Here is a 26,541-nt window from a genome sequence, read left to right on the forward strand (position 1 = left end):
AACCGCCCCCCCCTCGCCCCCCAGAATACTGCCAAGGCTTTGGTGTGTGCAAGCAAAGAGCAAGTGCGACCCACGGAGGCCCCCAGTGCCCCCCCCAGCTGCCCCACTGCGACCCATAAGTGCCGCCCCCCAAGTGCTTCCAGTCCTGCACGGACACCGCCCCACGTCATGGAGCAAATCCACGGCGGGGGGGGGGGTCAAGGCTGCGCTGCGGAGCACCCACGGGTGGGGGGGACACCCCACCCCACCCCAGCGCCGCCGTGGGGTATCTATGGGGCGCCCCACACCGCCGCCAGACTCCGTAACGGTGACGGGGAAGGGGGGGTGGGGTGGGTGACGTCCACCTGCGGCGCGATCACCCACCCCCCCCCCCCCCCAACCCCCCTTGGCGGAACCGGACGCCTCGTGCGCGGGCTCATCCGTGGGGCGCCCCACGACTTGTGGGTCGGTCGGGGCTGGGTTCGTTTCATCCGAAGAGGCGGAGGAAGCAGGGCCGGCAGTAGGGTTTGCCCTCCTGCTCCTGGAAGGTGCCCTTGGAGAGCGGCCGGAGGCAGAAGGCGCAGACGAAATGCTCGGGGTGAAAGCGTTGCGCCATGGCGGTGACGCAGCGGCCGGCGATGGGTTCCCCGCAGCCCCGGCAGAGAGAACCGCGCCGCGCGTGGAAGTGACGCTCGCAGTAGGGGCGGCCGTCGTCCTCGAAGAAGGTGCCGCCGGCGAAGGGAGCGAAACATTCCTGGGGGGGGGAGGGGTCAGGGAGAGGGGATGAGGGGAGGGGGAAGGGGGGGGGGGGGGGAGGGGGACGTGGGGACATCAGGGACCAGGGAGGTGGGGGATGGGGACATCGTGGAGGGGGCACACGGGGACATCAGGGACGTAGGGATGGGGACATCATGGACCAGGGATGTGAGATGTGGGGACACCAGGGACGTGGGGATGGGGACATCAGGGAGGTGGGACGTGGGGACATCAGGGAGGTGGGACGTGGGGACATCACCGGGGACGTAGGGATGGGGACATCATGGAGGTGGGACATGGGGACATCACTGGGGACGTAGGGATGGGGACATCATGGAGGTGGGACGTGGGGACATCAGGGAGGTGGGATGTGGGGACATCACCGGGGACTTAGGGATGGGGACATCATGGACCAGGGACGTGGGACATGGGGACATCAGGGACGTGGGGATGGGGACATCATGGACCAGGGACGTGGGGACATCAGGGAGGTGGGACTTGGGGACATCATGGACCAGGCACATGAGATGTGGGGACATCAGGGACGTGGGACACGGGGACATCACTGGGGACGTGGGACATGGGGACATCAGGGAGGTGGGACATGGGGACATCATGGACCAGGGACGTGGGACATGGGGACACCAGGGACGTGGGGATGGGGACATCACTGGGGACGTGGGATGTGGGGACATCAGGGAGGTGGGACATGGGGACATCATGGACCAGGGACGTGGGACATGGGGACATCACCGGGGAGGTGGGATGTGGGGACATCGTGGAGGGGGCACATGGGGACATCAGGGAGGTGGGACGTAGGGACATCACCACGGACGTAGGGATGGGGACATCATGGACCAGGGACGTGGGGACATCAGGGAGGTGGGGATGGGGACATCAGGGATGTGGGACATGGGGACATCAGGGACGCGGGACATGGGGACATCACTGGGGATGTGGGACGTGGGGACATCATGGACCAGGGACATGAGATGTGGGGACATCAGGGACGTGGGGATGGGGACATCATGGACCAGGGACGTGGGACTTGGGGACATCATGGACCAGGCACATGAGATGTGGGGACATCAGGGACGTGGCACATGGGGACATCAGGGACGTGGGACGTAGGGACATCACCGGGGACGTGGGACATGGGGACATCATGGACCAGGGAGGTGGGACATGGGGACATAACTGGGGACGTGGGACGTGGGGACATCATGGACCAGGGAGGTGGGACATGGGGACATAACTGGGGACGTGGGACGTGGGGACATCAGGGACCAGGGAGGTGGGACGTGGGGACATCATGGACCAGGGAGGTGGGATGTGGCACATGGGGACATCAGGGACGTGGGGAGGGGGACATCACCAGGGAGGTGGGACGTGGGATGTGGGGACACCAGGGAGGGGGACATGGGACATCAGGGACGTGGGACATGGGGACATCATGGACCAGGGACGTGGGACATGGGGACACCAGGGACATGAGATGTGGGGACACCAGGGACGTGGGACATGGGGACATCATGGATGTGTGATGTGGGGACATCAGGGAGGTGGGACATGGGTCATCAGGGATGTGGGGAGGGGGACATCACCAGGGAGGTGGGATGTGGCACATGGGGACATCAGGGACGTGGGATGTGGGGACATCAGGGACGTGGGGACATGGGGACATCAGGGACGTGGGACGTGGGGACACCAGGGACGTGGGACGTGGGGACATCATGGACCAGGGAGGTGGGACGTGGGGACACCAGAGACGTGGGGATGGGGACATCACCGGGGACATGAGATGTGGGGACACCAGGGAGGTGGGATGTGGGGACACCAGGGACGTGGGGAGGGGGACATCACTGGGGACATGGGGACACCAGGGAGGGGGGACATGGGGACATCATGGACCAAGGAGGTGGGACGTGGGGACATCACCAGGGAGGTGGGACATGGGGAGGGGGACACCAGGGAGGTGGGACGTGGGGACACCAGGGACGTGTCCGTGTGTCCGTGTGTCCGCGTGTCCGCGTGTCCGTGTCTCACCCGGCAGACGAAGCAGTCGGGGTGCCAGAGCGCGCCGAGCGCGGCGACGTACCCCTCGGTGATGGGCCGCCCGCAGCCCCGGCACCGGCTGGAGAAGAGCTCCGCAAAGTCCCGTCGGCAGAACTGCTGCCCGTCCTTCTCCAGGAACCCTGGGGGGGGACACGGGGGGGACACGGGGGGGACGTGGGGATGGGACACGGGGGGATGGGACGTGGGGATGGGACACGGGGGGACAGGAGGACACGGGGACACCACCACGGGGGACGTGGGGATGGTGGTGGGACCAACGTGGGGATGGTGGTGGGACCCACGTGGGGATGGTGGGACGTGGGGATGCGTGGGGACGTGGGGGGGACACGTGGGGGGGACACGTGGGGGGGGACACGTGGGGGACAGGAGGACACGGGGACACCACCACGGGGGACGTGGGGATGGTGGTGGGACCAACGTGGGGATGGTGGTGGGACCAGCCCGGGGATGGTGGGATGTGGGGACGCGTGGGGGACGTGGGGGGGACGCAGGGGGGACACGTGGGGGGGACACGGGGGGGACACAGGGGGGACACGGGGGGGACGTGGGGATGGGACACGTGGGGGACAGGAGGACACGGGGACACCACCACGGGGGACGTGGGGATGGTGGTGGGACCAACGTGGGGATGGTGGTGGGACCAGCCCGGGGATGGTGGGACGTGGGGACGTGGGGGGACGCGGGGGGGACGCAGACACGGGGGGGACACGCGGACCCGGGGGGGACACGCGGACCCGGGGGGGCCACGCGCGAGGACCACCCACCCTCCTCGCCGAAGGGCTGCCCGCACTGGACGCAGCAGAAGTGCTCGGGGTGCCAGTTCTTGTCCAGCGCCGTCACCATTTTCTGGGGGGGGGGGGGGCAGACGGGGGGGGTGGCACCCACAGCCCCACCCCACGGGGTCCCGTGGACCCACAGAAGGTCCCACCACCCCCGTGCCCCCCCCAGAAGATCCCACCACCCCCAGAAGGTCCCCCCACTCCCAGAAGATCCCACCACCACCCCAGCAGGTCCCACCACCCCAAGACCCCCATGGCCCCCCAGAAGATCCCACCACCCCAAGACCCTCATGACCCTTCCAGAAGACCCCCATGGCCCCCCAGAAGACCCCCCCACCCCAGCAGCTCCCACCACCCCAGCAGCTCCCCCCACCCCCAGAAGGTCCCACCACCCCAGAAGATCCCACCACCACCCCAGCAGGTCCCACCACCCCAAGACCCCCATGGCCCCCCAGAAGGTCCCACCACCCCAAGACCCCCATGGCCCCCCCAGAAGACCCCCCCACTCCCAGAAGATTCCCCCACCCCAGAAGATCCCATCACCCCAGAAGGTCCCACCACCCCAAGACCCCCATGGCCCCCCAGAAGATCCCACCACCCCAAGACCCCCATGGCCCCCCCAGAAGACCCCCCCACCCCAGCAGCTCCCACCACCCCAGAAGATCCCCCCACCCCCAGAAGATCCCACCACCCCCAGAAGACCCCCCCCCACCCCCAGAAGGTCCCATCACCCCAGAAGATCCCCCCACCCCCAGAAGATCCCATCACCCCAAGACCCCCATGGCCCCCCAGAAGGTCCCCCCACCCCAGAAGGTTCCACCACCCCCAGAAGATCCCATCACCCCAAGACCCCCATGACCCTTCCAGAAGACCCCCCCACCCCAGAAGGTCCCACCACCCCAAGACCCCCATGGCCCCCCAGAAGATCCCCCCACTCCCAGAAGATCCCCCCACCCCAGAAGATCCCCCCACCCCAGAAGACCCCCCCACCCCAGAAGGTTCCCCCACCCCAGAAGGTTCCACCACCCCCAGAAGATCCCATCACCCCAAGACCCCCATGGCCCCCCAGAAGGTCCCCCCACCCCAGAAGATCCCATCACCCCAGAAGGTCCCACCACCCCAAGACCCCCATGGCCCCCCAGAAGGTCCCACCACCCCAGAAGACCCCCATGGCCCCCCAGAAGATCCCCCCACCCCAGCAGCTCCCACCACCCCCAGAAGATCCCACCACCCCCAGAAGGTCCCACCACCCCAAGACCCCCATGGCCCCCCAGAAGGTCCCCCCACCCCAGAAGATCCCCCCACCCCAGAAGATCCCACCACCCCAGAAGGTCCCACCACCCCAAGACCCCCATGGCCCCCCCAGAAGACCCCCCCACCCCAGCAGCTCCCACCACCCCAGAAGATCCCCCCACTCCCAGAAGGTCCCCCCACCCCAGAAGACCCCCCCACCCCAGCAGCTCCCACCACCCCAGCAGGTCCCACCACCCCCAGAAGATCCCATCACCCCAAGACCCCCATGGCCCCCCAGAAGATCCCCCCACCCCAGCAGCTCCCACCACCCCCAGAAGATCCCATCACCCCAAGACCCCCATGGCCCCCCAGAAGGTCCCCCCACCCCAGAAGGTCCCACCACCCCCAGAAGGTCCCACCACCCCAAGACCCCCACGGCCCCCCAGAAGGTCCCCCATGGCCCCAGAAGGTCCCACCACCCCAGAAGGTCCCCCCACCCCAATGGCCCCCCATGACCCTCCCAGAAGGTCCCACCACCCCCAGAAGATCTCATCACCCCAGAAGATCCCATCACCCCAAGACCCCCATGGCCCCCCAGAAGGTCCTTCCACCCCAGAAGATCCCACCACCCCAAGACCCCCATGACCCTTCCAGAAGACCCCCATGGCCACCCAGAAGGTCCCCCCACCCCAGAAGATCCCCCCACCCCAGAAGGTTCCACCACCCCCAGAAGATCCCATCACCCCAAGACCCCCATGGCCCCCCAGAAGATCCCACCACCCCAAGACCCCCATGGCCCCCCCAGAAGACCCCCCCACCCCAGCAGCTCCCACCACCCCAGAAGGTCCCCCCACCCCAAGACCCCCATGGCCCCCCAGAAGGTCCCACCACCCCAGAAGACCCCCATGGCCCCCCAGAAGATCCCCCCACCCCCAGAAGATCCCCCCACCCCAAGACCCCCATGGCCCCCCAGAAGATCCCCCCACCCCCAGAAGATCCCCCCACCCCAAGACCCCCATGGCCCCCCAGAAGGTCCCCCCACCCCAGAAGATCCCATCACCCCAGAAGACCCCCCCACCCCAGCAGCTCCCACCACCCCAGAAGGTCCCCCCACCCCAAGACCCCCATGGCCCCCCAGAAGATCCCCCCACCCCCAGAAGATCCCCCCACCCCAAGACCCCCATGGCCCCCCAGAAGGTCCCCCCACCCCAGCAGCTCCCACCACCCCAGAAGGTCCCCCCACCCCAAGACCCCCATGGCCCCCCAGAAGATCCCCCCACCCCCAGAAGATCCCCCCACCCCAAGACCCCCATGGCCCCCCAGAAGGTCCCCCCACCCCAGAAGATCCCATCACCCCAGAAGACCCCCCCACCCCAGCAGCTCCCACCACCCCAGAAGGTCCCACCACCCCAAGACCCCCATGGCCCCCCAGAAGATCCCCCCACCCCAAGACCCCCATGGCCCCCCAGAAGGTCCCCCCACCCCAGCAGACCCCCCCCAGGTCCCCCCCAGACCCACGTCCAGGATGGGCTGGGCGCAGCGGGCGCAGCGGGGGGCGAAGAGGCGCCCGTAGTCGCGGGGGCAGTAGGGAGCCCCGTCCTTCTCGAAGAAGCTGCCCCCCCCCAGCTGCCCCCCGCAGCGGGCGCAGACGAAATGTTCGGGGTGCCAGGAGCCCCCCAAAGCCCTCACCACCTTGGGGGGGGGGGGAGAAGAAAAAAAAGGGGTGAGGGGGGTCCCCAGAGTGGGTGGGTGGGGGGTGACACCTCATTTCGGGGTCCCACCTGAAGGGGTTGGGTGGGGTTTGGAGGAGCACCCTCATTTTGGGGGTGTAGTTGGGGTGAGGTGGGGGGGGTGACCCCGGGTTTTTTTTCATGCCCCCCCCCCCCAAACCCAGGGACACCCCAAAATTCACCTTCCCGGCGATGGGCTTCTGGCAGGACCCGCAGACCCCCTTGGTCTCCGTGGGGACCCCCTGGCGACTCAGATCCGACTGCAGCAACACCAACATGGAGTCCAGGTTGTCCCCCCCCTCGGGAACCCCCTTTTTTTGGGGGGGCTTAAGAGAAATAAAGGTGGGAAAAGAAAGTTATGGGGGCGTAGGGTACAAAAAAAGGGGGTGCCCCGCCCGAAGCCCCCCCAAAACTCACGGCGCGATGGAGGTGGAAGTCGGAGAGCGAGGCCATCAGCTTGTCCAGCTCCTGCGTGGCCGAGGTGGCCGAAATGGGGGGCGCCGGGGGGGACCCCGAGCTGTTTGGGGGGGGGGGGGGAGGGAAGAGAAGGTTGGGAGGGAAGGGGGGGGCTGTGTGTGTTTTTGGGGGGGGGGGGGGGGTTTGAGCTCGTTTTGGGGTGTACCTGGGGGTCACCCCGACTTCAGCCTCGGCCGCCGCCGTCTCCTTCGTCTTCGCCCCCTCGGGGGGTTTTAGGGGGGGGAATTGGGCCAGGATCTCGTCTGGGGGGGGGGGTGTGGGGGGGCACAGGGGCAGTTTTGGGGTGCACGGCAAGGGGGGGTTGTGTTTTTTTTTTTTGGGGGGGGGTGTGTGTGGGGTTCCCCCCCCCCCCGGGGTGATTTTTGGGGTTCCCCAAGGGGATTAGGGGTCCACAGGAAGATTTCGGGGGTCCCCGGGGTGGGGTTTTTTTTTTTTTTTTTGGGGGGGGGGGTTTCAGGGTGCTTTGGGGTGCCCTGGGTGATTTTGGGGGTGATTCGGGGGGGTTTGGGGTGCCAGGGGTGATTTTGGGGGGGGGTTGAGTGCCCAGAGTGATTCCTGGGGTGCCCGGGGGGGTTTGGGGTGCTCAGGGGGGGTTTTGGGGTGCCCGGGGGGGTTTGGGGTGCCCGGGGGGGGGGTTTGTGGGTGCTCAGGGGGGTTTTGGGGTGCCCAGGGGTTTTGGGGTGCCCGGGGGGGTTTGGGGTGCTCAGGGGGGGTTTTGGGGTGCCCGGGGGGGTTTGGGGGTGCCCAGGGGGTTTGGGGTGCCCGGGGGGGGGTTTTGGGGTGCCCAGGGGGGGTTTGGGGTGCCCGGGGGGGTTTTGGGGTGCCCGGGGGGGTTTGGGGTGCTCGGGGGGGGTTTTGGGGTGCCCAGGGGGGTTTGGGGTGCCCAGGGGGGGTTTTGGGGTGCCCAGGGGGGGTTTTGGGGTGCCGTACCGGCGATGGAGCTGTGGGTGACGTTCAGGTCCCGCAGCAGCTGGTCCAGTTCCCCCAGGCCGGGGGGGGCCGGGGGGGCCCGGGGGGGTCGGGGCTTCTGCACCGTGCTGGGGACGGGGACACGGGGGTGGCACGGGGCCCCCCCATGTCCCCAGGGCCCCCCCAATGTCCCCAGGGCCCCCCCAATGTCCCCCCCCATGTCCCCCCCCCCCGTACCTGTAGAGCTGCTCCGTGTCCCCCCCCGGCACCTGGGGACCGGCACGTTGGGGGTCAGTGGGGGGGGGGGGGGGGTGTGTGTCCCCAAAACCCCCAGAGCCCCCCCGTGTCCCCCCATGTCCCCACATCCCATGTCCCCGTGCCCCCCCCGTGTCCCGATGCCCCCCCCGTGTCCCCAAGCCCCCTGTGCCCCCCCAAACCCCACCGTGTCCCCCCAAAAGCCCCCCCAACCCCCCCGTGTCCCCCCGTGTCCCCCGTGTCCCCCAACCCCCCCAAACCCCCCCGTTGCCCCCCCATGTCCCCCCGTGTCCCCCCAAAGCCCCCCCAACCCCCCCCGTGTCCCCCCCGTGTCCCCGTGCCCCCCCCCGTGCCCCCCCGTGTCCCCCCAAAGCCCCCCCAACCCCCCCCGTGTCCCCCCCGTGTCCCCGTGCCCCCCCCCGTGCCCCCCAACCCCCCCCGGTGCCCCCCCGTGTCCCCCCAAAGCCCCTCCAAACCCCCCCGTGTCCCCCCCGTGTCCCCAACCCCCCCGTGTCCCCCCCATGTCCCCCCGTGTCCCCAACCCCTCCCCCCCCGTGCCCCCCCCCCCCCCCGTGTCCCTGAGCTCACGGGGCCGTAGGGGGGTGGGGGGGGCCGTGGGGGGTCCCCGCCGGGCCCGGAGGGTGCGTGGGGGGAGGGGGCGGCCCCCACGGGTGGGTCCGTCAGCAGCACCGGCCGCCGGGCCAGGTGGGACGTGGTGGTCTCCAGGTCGGCCAGGAGGGCGTCTGGGGGGGGGGGGGGGGCACACACACACGCGTGTCCTGGCACCCACGGGCACGGGGCACCCACGGACCCCAGCACCCACAGACCACGGGACACCCACGGACATGGGGCACCCACGGACCCGGGGCACCCATCCAGCCCAGCACCCACGGACCCCAGCACCCACAGACCCAGGACACCCACGGACCCCAGCACCCACAGACCTCAGCACCCACGGGCACGGGGGCACCCACGGACCTGGGACACCCACAGACCCCAGCACCCACGGACCCAGGGACCCCACAGCCCCGGGGCACCCATCCACCCCAGCACCCACGGACCCCCGGGACACCCACAGACCCCGAGCACCCCACGGAGCCCAGCACCCACAGACCCGGGGTGCCCGGGGTGCCCACCCACTCCAGCACCCACCCACTGCAGCACCCACGGACCCCAGCACCCACAGACTGCAGCACCCACGGTCCCCGGGGCACCCACGGACCCCAGCACCCACGGACCCGGGACACCCCTGGGCCCCGGGACACCCACAGACTGCAGCACCCACGGTCCCCGGGGCACCCACAGACCCCAGCACCCACGGACCCGGGAGCCCCGGGACACCCATCCACCCCAGCACCCACGGACCCCAGCACCCACAGACCCCAGCACCCACAGACCCGGGGCACCCACGGACCCCAGCACCCACGGACCCCAGCACCCACAGCCCCGGGGCACCCACGGACCCCAGCACCCACGGACCCCAGCACCCACGGTCCCCGAGGCACCCACGGACCCCAGCACCCACGGACCCCAGCACCCACGGTCCCCGGGACACCCACAGACCCCAGCACCCACGGACCCGGGAGCCCCGGGACACCCATCCACCCCAGCACCCACGGACCCCAGCACCCACGGACCCAGGGACCCCACAGCCCCGGGGCACCCATCCACCCCAGCACCCACGGACCCCAGCACCCACAGCCCCGGGACACCCACAGACCCCAGCACCCACGGACCCCGGACACCCACCCATCCACCCCAGCACCCACGGACCCCAGCACCCACAGCCCCGGGGCACCCACGGCCCCCAGCACCCACGGACCCCGGACACCCACCCATCCACCCCAGCACCCACGGACCCCAGCACCCACAGCCCCGGGGCACCCACGGACCCCAGCACCCACGGCCCCCGGACACCCACGGCCCCCAGCACCCACGGCCCCCGGACACCCACGGACCCCAGCACCCACGGCCCCCGGACACCCACAGACCCGGGACCCCCCCGCCCCCCCCGTGGGGCCGGACACGCTCCCGGGCTCACAGCCCCCCCCCCCCCCAATGCCCCCCCCCCCCGTGCCCCCCACCCGCGCGCCCCCCGCCCCCACGCGCGCGTACCCAGGTCCTCCATGGCGGGATGGGCGCGGCCCCCCCCGTGACGTCGCCCCGCGCGGGCCCCTCGGTGCCCATGTATGGAAACGGCCGGACGGCGCGTGCGGGGGGGGGGGGGGGGGACGGAGGGGGACGGGACACGCGGGATGGGGGGGGACACGGGGGATTGGGGGGGTGGGGGACACACACGGGGTGGGGGGGGGACACGGGGACACGCGGGATGGGGGGACACGGGGGGGACAGGGGGGATTGGGGGGACACGGAGTGGGGGGGGACACGGAGTGGGGGGGGACACGGAGTGTGTGTGGGGGGGGACACGGGGGGGTCCGTGGGACACAGCGTGGGGGGGGACACGGGGGGGTCCGTGGGACACAGCTGGGCATGATGGGACACGGGTGGGGGGGGTGGGGGGACACGGATGTCCGGGGCTGTGGGATCCGGGGGGGGGGAAACACGCGGGTGTCTGTGGGACACGGGTGGGGGGGGGGGGGGGACACACACGGACACGGACACGGGGGGGGCACCACACACCGCAGCCATTCCACTCCTTTATTGTGCGTCGCCATCGCTACAGCCGCGACCCCAAAACCCCGTGAAATCAACCCAAAAGCGGGTGCCCCCCCCACACACCCCACGTCCACACCCCCCCCCACGCCCACGCCCCCCCCCCACCCCCCCCCCCCGTGGAGCAGCACCAGAACCGAAGGGGGGGTCCATTCCCCCACCCCCACCCACCCGTCACCCGGCGTGGGGGGGGGGGGGGGGGTAACACGTGCCCCAAAACTCCGCTTTTCTCCCCAAACTGCGGGTGGGGGGGGGGTCCCCACATCCCCACGGGGGTCCCCACGGGGGTTCCCCACCCACCCGAGGAGACCTCGAACACCCAGGAGCACCCCAAGGTCCTGCAGAAGGTCCCATGTGTCCCCCCCCCCCCCCCCCACACACCAAGGGGGTCCCTCATCCTCCTCCTCCTTCACCCGAGGGGTCCCCAAAATCGCCGTGGTCCTTCAGGGTGTCCCCACCCCACCCCACCCCACCCCCACGGAAAGGGTCTCCAAGAAGGGTCCACCACGTTCTCGTGGTCCATAACGTCCTCCCCGAGGTCCCCCCGGGTGGTCCCCCATCTCCTCGAGATGGTCCCCGAAATCCTTCTCCCCACCTCTCCCCTCGCCCACGGCCGTAAACGGGGTCCTCCGGGGCGTCCCCGAGATCTTGGAGAAGGTCCCCTGACCTCCAAAATCCTCCTGATTTTCTTCCAAGGGGTCCCCGAGACCCCACCGAAGGCCCCCTCGAGGTCTTGGAGAAGTTCTCTGACCTCCACGTCCACATCGTCTCTGTCCAAGGGACCCCCGAGGCCTTTAGAGAGGTCCCCGACCTCCGCGTCTTCACCTAAGGGGGGGTCCCCACCACCCACGCGGTGGTCCCTGAGGCCCTAGAGAGGTCCCCGACCTCCGCGTCTTCACCTAAAGGGGTCCCCAACGCCTACGTGGTGGTCCCCAAGGTCTCAGAGAGGTCCCTTGACCTCCACCTCCACATCACCTTCCCCTAAGGGGTCTCCAAAGTCATCCTCCAGCTCCCTGAGGTCCTCCTGGACATCCTGGAGGTCCTCAAGGTCCTCCTGAACATCCCCGAGGTCCTCCTGAACATCCTGGAGGTCCTCCAGGTGCCTGAGGTCCTCCTGAACATCCCCAAGGTCCTCCTGAACATCCCCGAGGTCCTCCTGGACATCCTGGAGGTCCTCCAGGTGCCTGAGGTCCTCCTGAACATCCCCAAGGTCCTCCTGGACATCCCCAAGGTCCTCCTGGACATCTTGGAGGTCCTCAAGGTCCTCCTGAACATCCCCGAGGTCCTCCTGAACATCCTGGAGGTCCTCCAGGTGCCTGAGGTCCTCCTGAACATCCCCGAGGTCCTCCTGGACATCCTGGAGGTCCTCCAGGTCCTCCTGAACATCCCCGAGGTCCTCCTGGACATCCCCAAGGTCCTCCAGGTGCCCGAGGTCCTCCTGAACATCCCCAAGGTCCTCCTGGACATCCTGGAGGTCCTCCAGGTGCTCGAGGTCCTCCTGAACATCCTGGAGGTCCTCAAGGTTCTCCTGAACATCCCTGAGGTCCTCCTGAACATCCCCAAGGTCCTCCTGAACATCCCCGAGGTCCTCCTGGACATCCTGGAGGTCCTCCAGGTCCTCCTGGCCATCCCCGAGGTCCCCAAGGATGTCCCGGAGGTCCCCATGGGGTGTCAACAACGGGTCACCCCCACCCCACGGCTCCCCCATATCGAGGTGGGGCCGGACCCCCCGGGGCGCCACGGCGGCCATCAAGGCACGAGCCAAACGAGGTGGACATCTCGTTAACGCGGCCACCCGAACCAAACGAGGGGCCACCTTATCAGGACGTCCCCCCAAAATGACCCGCGCTGCCCGAACGGCCAACGGGGCGCAACCCCACCGCTCGGCCAAGGCCCAGAGCGCGCCGGGCGACGCCGCGACCGCGTCGGCCACCGCGTCGTCGAAACCCTCCACCAGATACCGGCGGGCCAAAGCGATGGCGGCGCCGGCGGCGGCGGGGGACACGGGGCGGGACAGGAGAGGACACCCGTCCTCGGGGCGACCTCGACACCCGTGGACAAAATGGAGGAGGAGGAGGAGGGGACGGCGGGGGGCGCGGCCCAGAGCGACGGCTGTTTGGCGCGCCTCGGCGAAGGCTCCCCCCAACATGGCGCCCAAGACTGGGGAACCCCGGGTCAACGCCGAGCGAGACGCCGGCACGCCGGGACGGGCGCCGTCGGGGAGCAGGAGGAGGTCATGGGGGGTCCGGGAGTAGGGACACGGCGGGGGACGGGGGCCGGAGGGGCGCGGGGACACCTGGGGACACGGGGATGGTCGAGGAGATGGGTTGGAGAAGTTTGGGGACACCTGGAGACCTGGGTTGGAGGACACTAGGGAGGGTTGGGGACATGGGGATGGTCGAGGAGATGGGTTGGAGAGGTTTGGGGACACCTGGGGACGTGGAGATGGTTGGGGAGATGGGTTGGAGAAGTTTGGGGACACCTGGGGACCTGGGTTGGAGGACGCTGGGGATGGTTGGGGACGTGGAGATGGTTGAGGAGATGGGTTGGAGAGGTTTGGGGACACCTGGGGACGTGGAGATGGTTGGGGAGATGGGTTGGAGGACGCTGGGGATGGTTGGGGTGATGAGGATGGTTGGGGAGATGGGTTGGAGAAGTCTGGGGACACCTGGGGACCTGGGTTGGAGGACGCTGGGGATGGTTGGGGTGATGAGGATGGTTGGGGAGATGGGTTGGAGAAGTCTGGGGACACCTGGGGACCTGGGTTGGAGGACACTAGGGATGGTTGGGGTGATGGGGATGGTTGGGGAGATGGGTTGGAGAAGTCTGGGGACACCTGGGGACCTGGGTTGGAGGACACTAGGGATGGTTGGGGTGATGGGGATGGTTGGGGAGATGGGTTGGAGAGGTTTGGGGACACCTGGGGACACGGGTTGGAGGACACTAGCGAGGGTTGGGGACGTGGAGATGGTTGGGGAGATGGGTTGGAGAGGTTTGGGGACACCTGGGGACCTGGGTTGGAGGACACTAGGGATGGTTGGGGTGATGGGGATGGTCGAGGAGATGGGTTGGAGAGGTTTGGGGACACCTGGGGACCTGGGTTGGAGGACACTAGGGATGGTTGGGGTGATGGGGATGGTCGAGGAGATGGGTTGGAGAAGTCTGGGGACACCTGGGGATGTGGAGATGGTTGGGGAGATGGGTTGGAGAGGTTTGGGGACACCTGGGGACATGGGTTGGAGGACGCTGGGGATGGTTGGGGATGTGGAGATGGTTGAGATGGGTTGGAGAGGTTTGGGGACACCTGGGGACGTGGAGATGGTTGGGGAGATGGGTTGGAGGACACTAGGGATGGTTGAGGACATGGGGATGGTTGGGGAGATGGGTTGGAGGACACTGGGGATGGTTGGGGACAGGGGTTGGAGGACACTGGGGACACCTGGGGGCAGCGGTTGAGGGGGTTTGCGGACACTTGAGGACATGGAGATGGTCGGGGAGATGGGTTGGAGAGGTTTGGGGACACCTGGGGACATGAGGACAGTTGGGGACAGGGGTTGGAGGACACCGGTGACACCCGGGGACACGAGTCGTGGAGGTCCGAGGACATCAGGGGACGTTTGGGGGGTCCCGGGGCCCCCTGGGAACAGGGCGGGGTTGGGGACAACCGTGGCCAGGAGGACGCTCGGGGACGTTTGGTGGCCCGCGGGGCCGCGCGGGGCCCGGTGGGGTGGGGGGCCGCAGGGGACGGGGAACGCGCGTCATCGGCGTCCCCGAGTCCATGGGGGTGTCCCCGGGGGTCCCCGACGTCACCCGCGCGTCGGTCCGGGGGTCTCCGCGCGTCGCCGTTCTCCACGAGGACGTCACCGCCGTCACCGCGTCCCTCCGCCCGTCCCCACGGGTCCTCGGCGTCCTCGCGCGCCTGCGGGTCACCGGCGTCCCCAGGGGTCCCCGTGAGGCCACGGGTGCTCCTGGTGTCCCCAAGGGGTCCCTGGTGTCCCCACCCGATGTCCCCACAGGGTCCCCACTTGATGTCCCCAAGGGATCTCCAACATCCCCACTTGATGTCCCCACCCAACGTCCCCAAGGGGTCCCCAATGTCCCCACCCAACGTCCCCATGGGGTCCCCAACGTTCCCACAGGGTCCCCACTGTCCCCACTCAACATCCCCACTCGATGTCCCCACGGGATCTCCAACCTCCCCACCCAACGTCCCCGTGGGGTCCCCAATGTCCCCACCCAATGTCCCCATGGGGTCCACACTCAACGTCCCCACCCGACGTCCCCACGGGATCTCCAACGTCCCCACCCAACGTCCCCAAGGGGTCCCCAACGTCCCCACCCAACATCCCCAAGGGGTCCCCAACGTCCCCATTTGATGTCCCCACCCAACGTCCCCACGGGGTCCCCAACGTCCCCACTTGATGTCCCCACCCAACGTCCCCAAGGGGTCCCCAACGTCCCCACCCAACGTCCCCATGGGGTCCACACTCAATGTCCCCACCCGATGTCCCCACGGGATCTCCAATGTCCCCCCCCAACGTCCCCAAGGGGTCCCCAACGTCCCCATTTGATGTCCCCACCCAACGTCCCCAAGGGGTCCCCAACATCCCCCCCAACATCCCCATGTGATGTCCCCACCCGATGTCCCCACGGGGTCCCCAACGTCCCCACGGGATCTCCAACGTCCCCACCCGACGTCCCCACCCGACGTCCCCACGGGATCTCCAACGTCCCCACCCGACGTCCCCAAGGGGTCCCCAAGGTCCCCACCCGACGTCCCCCCGCACCTGCAGGTCCTGGTCGCCGTCGTGTCCCGGCACGTCCCCGCCGTGTCCCCGCAGGAGGCCGATGGCGTCGGCGGCGTAGAGGGCGAAGGCCGGGGGTGGCTCGTAGGGGGACGCGGGACCCCGGGCCACCGCCGAGAGCAGCAGGGCCACCGCTCCCCCGCCCCACAGCAGCCCCCGCGCCGGGGACGCCGGCCTGCGCACGCCAAGGACACGCGTCACGCCGGCGCCGCGGCAAAGGGACGCGGCCGCGCCGACGCGACGTCGAGACCGTGGGTCGCACCGAGGGCGACGGCGACGCCACGGGGCCGCGCCAACGCCACGGGTCACGCCAACGCCACCCCAACGTTGTTGGTGATGTCAACGTGACGCCAACGTCATGGGTCGCGCCAATGTCATGGGTCACGCCAACGTGACCCCAACGTTGTTGGTGATGTCAACATGACGCCAACGTCATGGGTCGCGCCAACGTGACCCCAACGTTGTTGGTGATGTCAACGTGACGCCAATGTCATGGGTCGCGCCAACGTGACCCCAACGTTGTTGGTGATGTCAACGTGACGCCAATGTCATGGGTCGCGCCAACGTGACCCCAACGTTGTTGGTGATGTCAACGTGACGCCAACGTGACGCCAACGTCATGGGTCGCGCCAACGTCATGGGTCGCGCCAACATGACCCCAACGTTGTTGGTGATGTCAACGTGACGCCCACGTCATGGGTCACACCAACGTGACCCCAACGTTGTTGGTGATGTCAACGTGACGCCCACGTCATGGGTCACACCAACGTGACCCCAACGTTGTTGGTGATGTCAACGTGACGCCAACGTCATGGGTCACGCCAACGTCATGGGTCACGCCAACGTGACCCCAGCGCTGTTGGCCATGTCAACGTGATGCCAACACCCCGGGTCACGCCAACATTGTTGGTGATGTCAACGTGACGCCAACGCCACGGGTCACGCCGTGGGTGATGCCGATGATGTCACGCCAACGCGTGGGGGGACGCTATAGGGTCACGGGCCACCCCCCACCCCGGGGGACATTGGGCGCGACACGCCAGCGACACGCCAGCGACACGCTGGGAACACACGGGAATCGATAGGCAGCTCTATGGGGCAGGGAACCTATAGATGTGTGGGGCGGCTATAGGGAAGCCCTGGGGGGCCCCACCGGTGCCCTATAGACTGGGGACCCACGGGGCCAGCACCAGATCTATAGGGACAACCTATAGAGCGTCTACAGGGCCTGTGGCGGGGCGACCTATGGGGCCGCCTATAGGGGATATAGGGTGGGCGCCTATGGGTGCTCTGTGGGGCCGCGGATGGATCCTATAGGGCTCCGTGAGCGCTGGGAGGGGGGGGAACCCCCCCCGGGTGGGTTATGGGCTGGTTTGGGGGGGCTATAGGGGGGAATGGAGGGGAAGCTATAGGGGGGCTATAGGGGGAGCTATAGGGGGAGCTATAGGGGGGAATGGAGGGGAAGCTATAGGGGGAGCTATAGGGGGGCTATAGGGGGGCTATAGGGGGAGCTATAGGGGGGAATGGAGGGGAAGCTATAGGGGGAGCTATAGGGGGAGCTATAAGGGGGAGCTATAAGGGGGAGCTATAAGGGGGAGCTATAAGGGGGAGCTATAAGGGGGGATGGAGGGGAAGCTATAGGGGGGCTATAGGGGGGGAAGCTATGGGGGGGAAGCTATGGGGGGGAATGGGGGGGAAGCTATGGGGGCTATGGGGGGGGGAAGCTATGGGGGGGGGAAGCTATGGGGGGGGGAAGCTATGGGGGGGGGAAGCTATGGGGGGGGGAAGCTATGGGGGGGGGAAGCTATGGGGGGGATAGAGAGGAACCTATAGGTAACTATAGGGGGATGGAGGAGAAGCTCTAGGGAGCTCTAGGGGGCTATGGGGGGGGGAGCTATGGGGGGGGGGAGCTATGGGGGGGGGGGAGCTATGGGGGGGGGAGCTATGGGGGGGGGAGCTATGGGGGGGGAGCTATGGGGGGGGGAAGCTATGGGGGGGGAAGCTATGGGGGGGGGAAGCTATGGGGGGGGGAAGCTATGGGGGGGGGGAAGCTATGGGGGGGGGGGGGGGGGGGGGGAGCTATGGGGGGGGGAGCTATGGGGGGGGGAAGCTATGGGGGGGGGAAGCTATGGGGGGGGGAAGCTATGGGGGGGGGAAGCTATGGGGGGGGGGAAGCTATGGGGGGGGGAGCTATGGGGGGGGGAGCTATGGGGGGGGGGAGCTATAGGTAACTATAGGGGGATGGAGGAGAAGCTCTAGGGAGCTATGGGGGAAGCTATGGGGGCTATAGGTGAAGCTATGGGGGCAGCTATAGGGGGCATGGAGGAGAAGCTATAGGGGACTGTAGGGGGAAAGCTATAGGGGGAAGCTATGGGGGGGATGGAGGGGAAGCTATGGGGGGGGCAGCCATAGGGGGCAGCCATGGGGCGCGTACCTGGCGAGCAGGGGCAGGGCGGTGGCGCAGGCCAGGCGGGCCGGGGGGGCCCCGCAGCGCAGCATGTGGGTCAGCAGCCCCACGCCGAAGGGGGCGGCCGCCCCCGCCCCCAGGACGCGCAGGAGCCCCTCGCCTGGGGGACGGACGGGACGTGTGGGGGCGGGGGCGGCGCCGCAGGGGCCCCTATGGATCGCACCCCACCCCCCCCCCACCCCCTGAGAGAGGCAAAGCAGCACCCAGGGACCCCCCCAAACCGCCAGCTGCCCCCCAGAGGCAACTGGGGACCCCCCATAGCCCCCCTGGACCCCCCTATAGCCCCCCGGGACCCCTTGGGGACCCCCAACACCCCCCCCAGGGACACCAGAGACCTCCAGGGACCCCCAATAGTCCTGAGGAACCCCCAAAGCCCCTGGGCACCCCCAAACCCCCCCCCAACACTCCCCAGGAACTCCCAAAACCCCCTGGGGACCCCCCAGAGCTCCCCAACACCCCCTGAGCACCCCCCCAAAAACCCCCAACACCCCCCAAAGCCCCCTGGGGACCCCCCAAAGCCCCCCCAAAACCCCCTAGGGACCCCCCAAAACCCCCCCAACACCCCCAAAGCCCCCTGGGGACCCCCTAGGGACCCCCCAAAGCCCCCCAACACCCCCAAAACCCCCTGGGGACCCCCCCAAAGCCCCCCCAACACCCCTAAAGCCCCCTGGGGACCCCCCAAAGCCCCCCCAAAACCCCCTGGGCACCCCCAAAACCCCCCCCAACACTCCCCAGGAACTCCCAAAACCCCCTGGGGACCCCCAAAGCTCCCCCAAAACCCCCTGGGGCCCCCCCAAAACGCCCCCAAAGCCCCCCCCCCAACTCACCCAGCTCCTTGAGGCGTGCCTGGCGGGGGTGCGGGGGCGCGGGGGGACGTTTGGGCCCCCCGATTTGCGAAAGCTCCTCGGCCCGGCCCGGGGGGATGCCGAGGATCAGCCAGGAACGAAGCAGGGAGGGGACGTAAGCCCGAACCAGCGCCCCCAAAAAAGCGGGGTGCCCCGTCAGGCGTTGCAGCACCCGAGCGGCGCGGGGGGCCGGGGCGGGGACCCCCGTGAGGTAACGGAGGAGCCCCGAAACGACGGGGGCGGTGGCCAGAGCGCGGCTGGGTTCGTCGGCGGCCGCCAAACGCCCCAAAAGGAGGAGGGCGGGGGTTTCGGGGAGCCAGGGGTCCCCCTCGCCCACCCCTCGGGGTAGGGCCAGGGCACCCATGGGGGGCAGGCGGCGGCGGGGGGCGGGCGTGGGGGGGTGGGGGGCGGCGGGCGGGGGGGAGGGCGGCGGGGAGGAGCTTTCGGAGAGGAGCCAGGACCTGGGGGGGGGGGGAGAAACGGGGGGAGTTTGGGGACGGGAGTTTGGGGATGGGACGGACCCCCCCCCCCCCCAAGGTGATGGGGACCCCAAAAGGGACCCCCAGCTCCCAGGGACCCTCCCCCAAGGTCTCAAGGGACCCCCAGAAACCCCCCCAGAGACCCCCCAAGGACTCAAGGGACCCCCAGAAACCCCCCCAGATCCCAAGTGCCCCCCCCCAGGTCCCAAGGGACCCCCCAGAAGGTCTCAGGGGACCCCAGTGACCCCCTCCAAGGTCCCAAGGACCCCCCCCAGGTCCCCAAGGACACCCCAAGGTCTCAAGGGACCCCCCCCAGATCCCAAGGGACCCCCAGAAACCCCCCCAGGTCCCAAGTGCCCCCCCCAGGTCCCAAGGGACCCCCAGAAACCCCCCCAGATCCCAAGTGCCCCCCCCTAAAGTCCCAAGGGACCCCCAGGTCGTCTCAGGAGACCCCCAGAAACCCCCCCCAGATCCTAAATGCCCCCCCCCCAGGTCCCAAGGGACCCCCAGAACCCCCCCCCAGATCCCAAGTGCCCCCCCCAAAGTCCCAAGGGACCCCCAGAAGGTCTCAGGAGACCCCAGAAACCCCCCCAGATCCCAAGAGAACCCCCCGGGACCCCCCCCCCAAGGTCCCCAGCGACCCCCAGGAGCCCCCCAAGCCCTGCAGCCCCCCCAAACCCCCCCCCCCCCCCGACTCACTTGAGTCTCCGCAGGCTCCCGGCGGCCGCCCTGCCCGAGCCCGGCACCTCGCGCGGCAGATCGAAGGAAGCGGCTGCTTCATCCTCCTCCTCTTCTTCCTCTTCCTCTTCCTCCTCCTCATCCTCTTCCTCCTCCTCATCCTCCTCTTCCTCCTCTTCCTCGTCGGCCCGAGCCCGCAACACGTCGGCGAGCAAAGGGACGAGCCCCCGAGCCTCCATGGCCGCCAACGCCTCCTGGTCGTAGGCAAAGGCGGCCAAAGCCAGGAGAACGCGGAGACGCCACGGCCGGGCGCGAGATTCGGCCAAGAGGCGCAGGAGAAGCCCCAAACCTCCGGCCGCTCGTACCCTCGCCCGGTTAACGGCTTCCCGGCATAACAAACACAACGCCCGGACGGCTACGGTAGCGCCGGCGACGTCGGAAGACGTTAACGTTCTCCTCACCTCTTCGGTTACGGCTTCGACCGCCCCGGCGGCGCCTAAAGCCGGACGGAGAGGAGCGCGGGCGCAAGCGTTGGCGATGGTTCCCAAAGCGGGTTGTCGGCGATCGCGTTTGGCGTGAGCGGCTAAAACGGTCAAAACCGGTAACGCCGGGGCGACGTCGTCGGCCGAAGGGTCGGGATGATCGGTGAGACCGCGAAGAGCTCGGACGAGAGCCGGGCAGGCGGGATGAGTCGGAGAGAGGGAAGCCAAACGAGAAGCGAGGGCTCGGACGGCTCCGGCTCGACCCAACGCGCGACGGGGAGCGGGAGCGGCCCCCAAAATGCGAAGGGCGCGGGCGGCGCTGTGGAGGCATTCGGGGGTGCCGCAGGAAGCAGCCAGGGAGACCAGGAGGGGACCGGCGCCTGCCGAGGAGGAGGGGGGGGGACACGACACACGGAGTTAGGGGAGGGGGGGCTGAGGGACCCCGGGGATACGCGAGGGAGCCCCAGAAATACCGACGGGGACCCCCACGGGTGGGCGAGGGACCCCCAAAAACGATTGCGGGGACCCCACGGACCTCGGGGACCCCCTGGGGAACAAATGGGGGAGCTCACGGGTGGGCGAGGGACCCCCAAAACCGCTTACGGGCACCCCCTGGAGACCTCAGGGACCCCCTGGAGCCCTCCTGAGGGACCTCAGGGACCCCCAAAAACACCTACAGGGTCCCCACGGACCTCAGGGACCCCCTGGAGCCCTCCTGAGGGACCTCAGAGACCCCCAAAAACAATTGTGGGGACCCCACGGACCCCCTGGGGAACAAATGGGGGAGCTCACGAGTGGCCAAGGGACCCCTGGGGACCTCAGGGACCCCCTGGAGACCTCCTGAGGGACCTCGGGGACCCCCTGGAGACCTCATGGGTGGCCAAGGGACCCCCAAAACCACTTAGAGGGACCCCCTGGAGACCCCAGGGACCCCCTGGAGCCCTCCTGAGGGACCTCAGAGACCCCCAAAAACACTTACAGGGACCCCATGGACCTCAGGGACCCCCTGGAGCCCTCCTGAGGGACCCCCCAAAAACACTTAAGGGGATCTCATGGACCTCAGGGACCCCACGGACCTCAGGGACCCCCTGGGGAACAAATGGGGGAGCTCACGGGTGGGCAAGGGACCCCCAAAACCACTTAGAGGAACCCCCTGGAGACCTCAGGGACCCCCTGGAGCCCTCCTGAGGGACCTCAGGGATCCCCAAAAACACTTACAGGGACCCCACGGACCTCAGAGACCCCCTGGGTGACCTCCCAGGTGGGCAAGGGACCCCTGGAGACCTCATGGGTGGCCAAGGGACCCCCAAAACCACTTAGAGGGACCCCCTGGAGCCCTCCTGAGGGACCTCAGGGATCCCCAAAAACACTTACAGGGACCCCACGGACCTCAGGGACCCCCTGGAGCCCTCCTGAGGGACCTCAGAGACCCCCAAAAACACTTACAGGGACCTCAGAGACCCCCTGGGTGACCTCACAGGTGGCCAAGGGACCCTTGGAGACCTCAGGAATCCCCCTGGAGCTCTCCTGAGGGACCTTGGGGACCCCCTAGGACCCCCAAAACCACTTCAGGGGACCCCATAGACCTCACAGACCCCCCCCCGTGTGACCTCCCAGGTGGGCAAGGGACCCCTGGAGACCTCACGGGTGGCCAAGGGACCCCCAAAACCACTTATGGGGAACCCCTGGAGACCCCAGGGACCCCCTGGAGCCCTCCTGAGGGACCTCTTAGGACTCCCAAAACCACTTCAGGGGACCCCACGGACCTCAGAGACACCCCCCCCCCCCCCGTGTGACCCCCCTGGAGCCCTCAGGGACCCCCTTAGGAAACCAAAAAGACCCCCCAAAAACCCCTTATAGAAGACACGAGAAGGGGGAACGACGACTCACCGGCATCGAGGACGTCGCGAGCGCCGTCGGGTTCCAGCGCCAAGTTGGCGAGGGCGCGGGCCGCACGGTTCTGCACGCTCTCGGGACCCGGAGAGGACAGGAGGGCCACTTTTTGGGGGGGTCAGAGGGCAGGGGGTCAGGGGGGAGAGGCCTAATCAGGGGGAAAGGGCCTCCCCCCCCCCCCCCCCCCCGGTTCCTGGTTACTCACCGAGCCGGGGCACACCACCCAGGCGCCGGGCTTGTTTTCGACACCCGGTTTCGGTACAACAATTACCTAAAACGCTAAGAGCTAAATCGAGCGTACGACGAGGCCTTTCCGGTCCTAATAATTCTAATAAAGGTCCCAAACCACCTCTTTCACGAAAACGAATTGCTCCACCCGGACGCCTTGTATGACGGGTTCGTAAAGCTAATAAAGCCCGAGATAAATTAGGTTCGGTTGAAATTCGAACGGCTTCAACGCACCAACCTAAAGGCTCCGACATGGTGAGGGGAAAGGGGGGGGGGGGGGGGGGGAGCGGCCAGGCCCGGGCCAGGCCCCCTCAGGGACCGGGAGAGAGACGGTGGCCGGGAAGGGCCGAAAGGGCCGATGGGAACGGGAACGCGAAAGGGGCGGGGCTTTGAAAGGGGGGCGGGGCCTGAAGTGGGGGCGGAGCTTGAGGAGGAGGCGACTGGGGTTGGAGAGGGGGCGGGGTTTGAGGGAAAGGGGGCGGAGCGAAGGGGAGGGGGCGGGGTTTGGAGGGGGCGGGGCTACAGAGCCCTTGTGGGGTGGGGTGGGGGGGAAGGGCCCGCCCCGGGGTGGAGAAGCGGCGGAGTTAACGTTGCCGGGGGCGGGGCGCGGTCAGAGGCGGAGCATTGGGTGTAAAAGGGGAGGGCCCAGGCTGGGAGCGGCGCTCACCGTCCCCTCCCTGCGCTGGAGGAGCTCGGTAGTCCGAGTGTTTCTATGGTCCGGAAGTCCTCCGGAAGTGCCCATCCCGGAAGTTGCCATTATCAGTCCTCCGGAAGTGCCCATCAGTCCTCCGGATATCGCGCTCTATGGTCCGGTAGTCCTCCAGCTGACCGGAAGTGCCCGTCAGTCCACCGGAAGTCGCTGTAGACGTAACAACACTCCTCCAAAACTACCGCAAAAAGGCCCAAAACAAACTGCAAACGTCACACCCCCCCCCCCCAAACACCCAGAGCTTTTCTCAGCCTTCAGGGATGCCCCAGCTGGGCCCTGCCGCCTTTCAGAGGGGTTTTGATGAAGCAATCCCTGCGGCGGGGCCTGCGGCCACATCTCCCCGCTCTGTCGTTAAACGTTTTCTCTTCTCCCTTTTGCCTTTACCCGCTTTGCCGCCTTTATTTTTTTTTTCCATTCGCTCTCCTTTAACCACCCACTTTTAAAATTTAGCACCAGGATCAGCTTCTCGACGGCAGATGGAGGCCTGGAGCCTCCGCCTGAATCCAGCGTTGAATTTCACCCTGGCTCAACCCTTCCGCTGGTGAAATCCCGTTTCCCCCGGCGCAGGGCGTCTCCTTGGACGCTCCACGCTTTTACTTCCCTGCCAACCTGTTCGCATTTTCAAAGTTTCCTTCCTACATTTAGCCAGCTCCCTCTCCTTCGCATCTTGCCCGCCTGCCGCGTACTCTGCTGGCTTCAAATTCTTCCTTCATTCGCTTTTAACCGCTTTGTGCTCCCTATTTTTTTTTAAATTTTAACTTTTCTGCTTGCGGCAGAAAAACAGGCCACCGAGGGAAGTTTCTCCCTGGAAACACCTTCCCCATGGCTGGTATTTTCATTTGTGCTTTACGAGCAAACCCTCCCAGCTGTGTGTTGGGCTGGGCAGCCCAGGTGGGGGTCATGAGGATGGGGCTGGGCACGTGATGAATATGGGGGGGCTGGGCTTTATTTATAAAAGGGCTGCAAGTGGTGAAGGGTCAGGACTGCTCTTTGTGTACCCACTAGGTTTGACAGCAGGGTTGTTCTAAGGACCATTTCCCGAGGCTTTCTGCTGGGTTTGCTCTCCTCACATCTGAGAACTTCCCTGTCTGGATAGAAACGCTGGAGGGATGGAGAGAGGTAGGAAAATGTTATGTGTTAAGGGCAGTGGGGCTGTGCGAGGGCCACCAAGGGAGGTTTGAGGCCAGGCACGCGTTTTGGGTCTGGCACCTTTGGCCTGGGAGCAGGGGCTCGACGTTTGGAGTTTTGAGGGTGAGGGCTGATTTTGGCCGAGGGTAGAGTGACGTAAGGTGCTATGTCGAGGCCTTGCTCGTCTCGGCGAGCCCGCAGCCCCAGCGCGAGTGGGGCTGTGTGAGGGCCACCAAGGGAGGTTTGAGGCCAGGCACGCGTTTTGGGTCTGGCACCTTTGGCCTGGGAGCAGGGGCTCGACGTTTGGAGTTTTGAGGGTGAATGTTGATTTTGGCCGAGGGTAGAGTGACGTAAGGTGCTATGTCGAGGCCTTGCTCGGCTCGGCGAGCCCGCAGCCCCAATGTGAATGGGGCTGTGCGAGGGCCAGCAAGGGAGGTTTGAGGCCAGGCACGCGTTTTGGGTCTGGCACCTTTGGCCTGGGAGCAGGGGCTCGACGTTTGGAGTTTTGAGGGTGAATGGTGATTTTGGCCGAGGGTAGAGTGACGTAAGGTGCTATGTCGAGGCCTTGCTCGTCTCGGCGAGCCCGCAGCCCCAGTGTGAGTGGTGCTGTGCGAGGGCCACCAAGGGAGGTTTGAGGCCAGGCACGCGTTTTGGTGCTGGCACCTTTGGCCTGGGAGCAGGGGCTCGACGTTTGGAGTTTTGAGGGTGAATGGTGATTTTGGCCGAGGGTAGAGTGACGTAAGGTGCTATGTCGAGGCCTTGCTCGTCTCGGCGAGCCCGCAGCCCCAATGTGAATGGGGCTGTGCGAGGGCCACCAAGGGAGGTTTGAGGCCAGGCACGCGTTTTGGGTCTGGCACCTTTGGCCTGGGAGCAGGGGCTCGACGTTTGGAGTTTTGAGGGTGAGGGCTGATTTTGGCCGAGGGTAGAGTGACGTAAGGTGCTATGTCGAGGCCTTGCTCGTCTCGGCGAGCCCGCAGCCCCAGTGTGAGTGGGGCTGTGCGAGGGCCACCAAGGGAGGTTTGAGGCCAGGCACGCGTTTTGGGTCTGGCACCTTTGGCCTGGGAGCAGGGGCTCGACGTTTGGAGTTTTGAGGGTGAATGCTGATTTTGGCCGAGGGTAGAGTGACGTAAGGTGCTATGTCGAGGCCTTGCTCGTCTTGGCGAGCCCGCAGCCCCAGTGTGAGTGGGGCTGTGCGAGGGCCACCAAGGGAGGTTTGAGGCCAGGCACGCGTTTTGGGTCTGGCACCTTTGGCCTGGGAGCAGGGGCTCGACGTTTGGAGTTTTGAGGGTGAATGCTGATTTTGGCCGAGGGTAGAGTGACGTAAGGTGCTATGTCGAGGCCTTGCTCGTCTCGGCGAGCCCGCAGCCCCAGTGTGAGTGGTGCTGTGCGAGGGCCACCAAGGGAGGTTTGAGGCCAGGCACGCGTTTTGGGTCTGGCACCTTTGGCCTGGGAGCAGGGGCTCGACGTTTGGAGTTTTGAGGGTGAATGGTGATTTTGGCCGAGGGTAGAGTGACGTAAGGTGCTATGTCGAGGCCTTGCTCGTCTCGGTGAGCCCGCAGCCCCAGTGTGAGTGGTGCTGTGCGAGGGCCACCAAGGGAGGTTTGAGGCCAGGCACGCGTTTTGGGTCTGGCACCTTTGGCCTGGGAGCAGGGGCTCGACGTTTGGAGTTTTGAGGGTGAATGGTGATTTTGGCCGAGGGTAGAGTGATGTAAGGTGCTATGTCGAGGCCTTGCTCGTCTCGGCGAGCCCGCAGCCCCAGTGTGAATGGGGCTGTGCGAGGGCCACCAAGGGAGGTTTGAGGCCAGGCACGCGTTTTGGGTCTAGCACCTTTGGCCTGGGAGCAGGGGCTCGACGTTTGGAGTTTTGAGGGTGAGTGCTGATTTTGGCCGAGGGTAGAGTGACGTAAGGTGCTATGTCGAGGCCTTGCTCGGCTGGGAAAGCCCGCAGCCCCAGTGCGAGT

The 26,541-nt window shown here is 67.3% G+C and overlaps 3 protein-coding genes across 10 annotated transcripts in view; 1 reads left to right on the forward strand and 2 right to left on the reverse strand.

Moving 5' to 3' along the window:
• Positions 1 to 30: 30 nt before the first annotated feature.
• Positions 31 to 10,389, reverse strand: TGFB1I1 (transforming growth factor beta 1 induced transcript 1). Its single transcript, XM_054808750.1, has 11 exons — positions 10,310 to 10,389; positions 8,783 to 8,937; positions 8,177 to 8,208; positions 7,961 to 8,067; positions 7,176 to 7,272; positions 6,971 to 7,070; positions 6,736 to 6,879; positions 6,342 to 6,515; positions 3,576 to 3,657; positions 2,782 to 2,930; positions 31 to 733 (listed from the first exon to the last, which is right to left on the reverse strand). The coding sequence occupies exons 1-11, from the start codon at positions 10,320 to 10,322 to the stop codon at positions 467 to 469; spliced, it is 1,320 nt and encodes a 439-aa protein (XP_054664725.1). The 5' UTR covers positions 10,323 to 10,389; the 3' UTR covers positions 31 to 466.
• Positions 10,390 to 11,413: 1,024 nt separating this feature from the next.
• ARMC5 (armadillo repeat containing 5) lies at positions 11,414 to 23,001 on the reverse strand. 8 transcript variants are annotated; one of them, XM_054808673.1, is made up of 10 exons: positions 22,722 to 23,001; positions 22,514 to 22,621; positions 20,163 to 21,003; positions 18,967 to 19,445; positions 18,107 to 18,239; positions 15,655 to 15,847; positions 14,340 to 14,786; positions 14,040 to 14,090; positions 13,822 to 13,871; positions 11,414 to 13,788 (listed from the first exon to the last, which is right to left on the reverse strand). In XM_054808673.1, the coding sequence occupies exons 1-10, from the start codon at positions 22,996 to 22,998 to the stop codon at positions 11,808 to 11,810; spliced, it is 4,560 nt and encodes a 1,519-aa protein (XP_054664648.1). In that variant the 5' UTR covers positions 22,999 to 23,001; the 3' UTR covers positions 11,414 to 11,807. The 8 variants fall into 8 exon arrangements, with proteins under 8 accessions (XP_054664648.1, XP_054664650.1, XP_054664649.1 ...); XM_054808675.1 differs by lacking the exon at positions 14,040 to 14,090 and having other exon boundaries at positions 11,414 to 13,543; positions 13,829 to 13,879; positions 14,348 to 14,786; XM_054808674.1 differs by lacking the exon at positions 14,040 to 14,090 and having other exon boundaries at positions 13,822 to 13,879; positions 14,348 to 14,786.
• A 928-nt stretch (positions 23,002 to 23,929) lies between these two features.
• The window catches only part of LOC129198985 (mucin-2-like), a 31,669-nt gene continuing 29,057 nt past the window's right edge, over positions 23,930 to 26,541 (forward strand). Inside the window, exon 1 of the mRNA XM_054808668.1 lies at positions 23,930 to 23,994. Coding sequence (XP_054664643.1) covers positions 23,930 to 23,994 — 65 coding nt within the window. The remainder of the gene's footprint in view (positions 23,995 to 26,541) is intronic.

Source organism: Grus americana, chromosome 39, assembly GCF_028858705.1.
Source record: "Grus americana isolate bGruAme1 chromosome 39, bGruAme1.mat, whole genome shotgun sequence".
Classification (NCBI taxonomy): Eukaryota; Metazoa; Chordata; class Aves; order Gruiformes; family Gruidae; genus Grus; species Grus americana.

What these genes read in the sequence shown, in the direction of transcription:
- TGFB1I1 (XM_054808750.1), bottom strand. An exon ending in CCCCACCCCCCTACGGCCCC is followed by an intron (nt 8,209 to 8,782) that starts GTGAGCTCAGGG and finishes GCCGGTCCCCAG; the next exon opens with GTGCCGGGGGGGGACACGGA. An exon ending in CCGACTGCTTCGTCTGCCGG is followed by an intron (nt 734 to 2,781) that starts GTGAGACACGGA and finishes TCCCCCCCCCAG; the next exon opens with GAATGTTTCGCTCCCTTCGC.
- ARMC5 (XM_054808671.1), bottom strand. Translation starts at nt 22,998, where the DNA reads ATGTCGGAGCCTTTAGGTTGGTGCGTTGAAGCCGTTCGAATTTCAACC. An exon ending in GGGTGGTGTGCCCCGGCTCG is followed by an intron (nt 22,622 to 22,721) that starts GTGAGTAACCAG and finishes CCCCCCAAAAAG; the next exon opens with TGGCCCTCCTGTCCTCTCCG. An exon ending in GCCCTGCCCCTGCTCGCCAG is followed by an intron (nt 15,848 to 18,106) that starts GTACGCGCCCCA and finishes TGGCGTGCGCAG; the next exon opens with GCCGGCGTCCCCGGCGCGGG.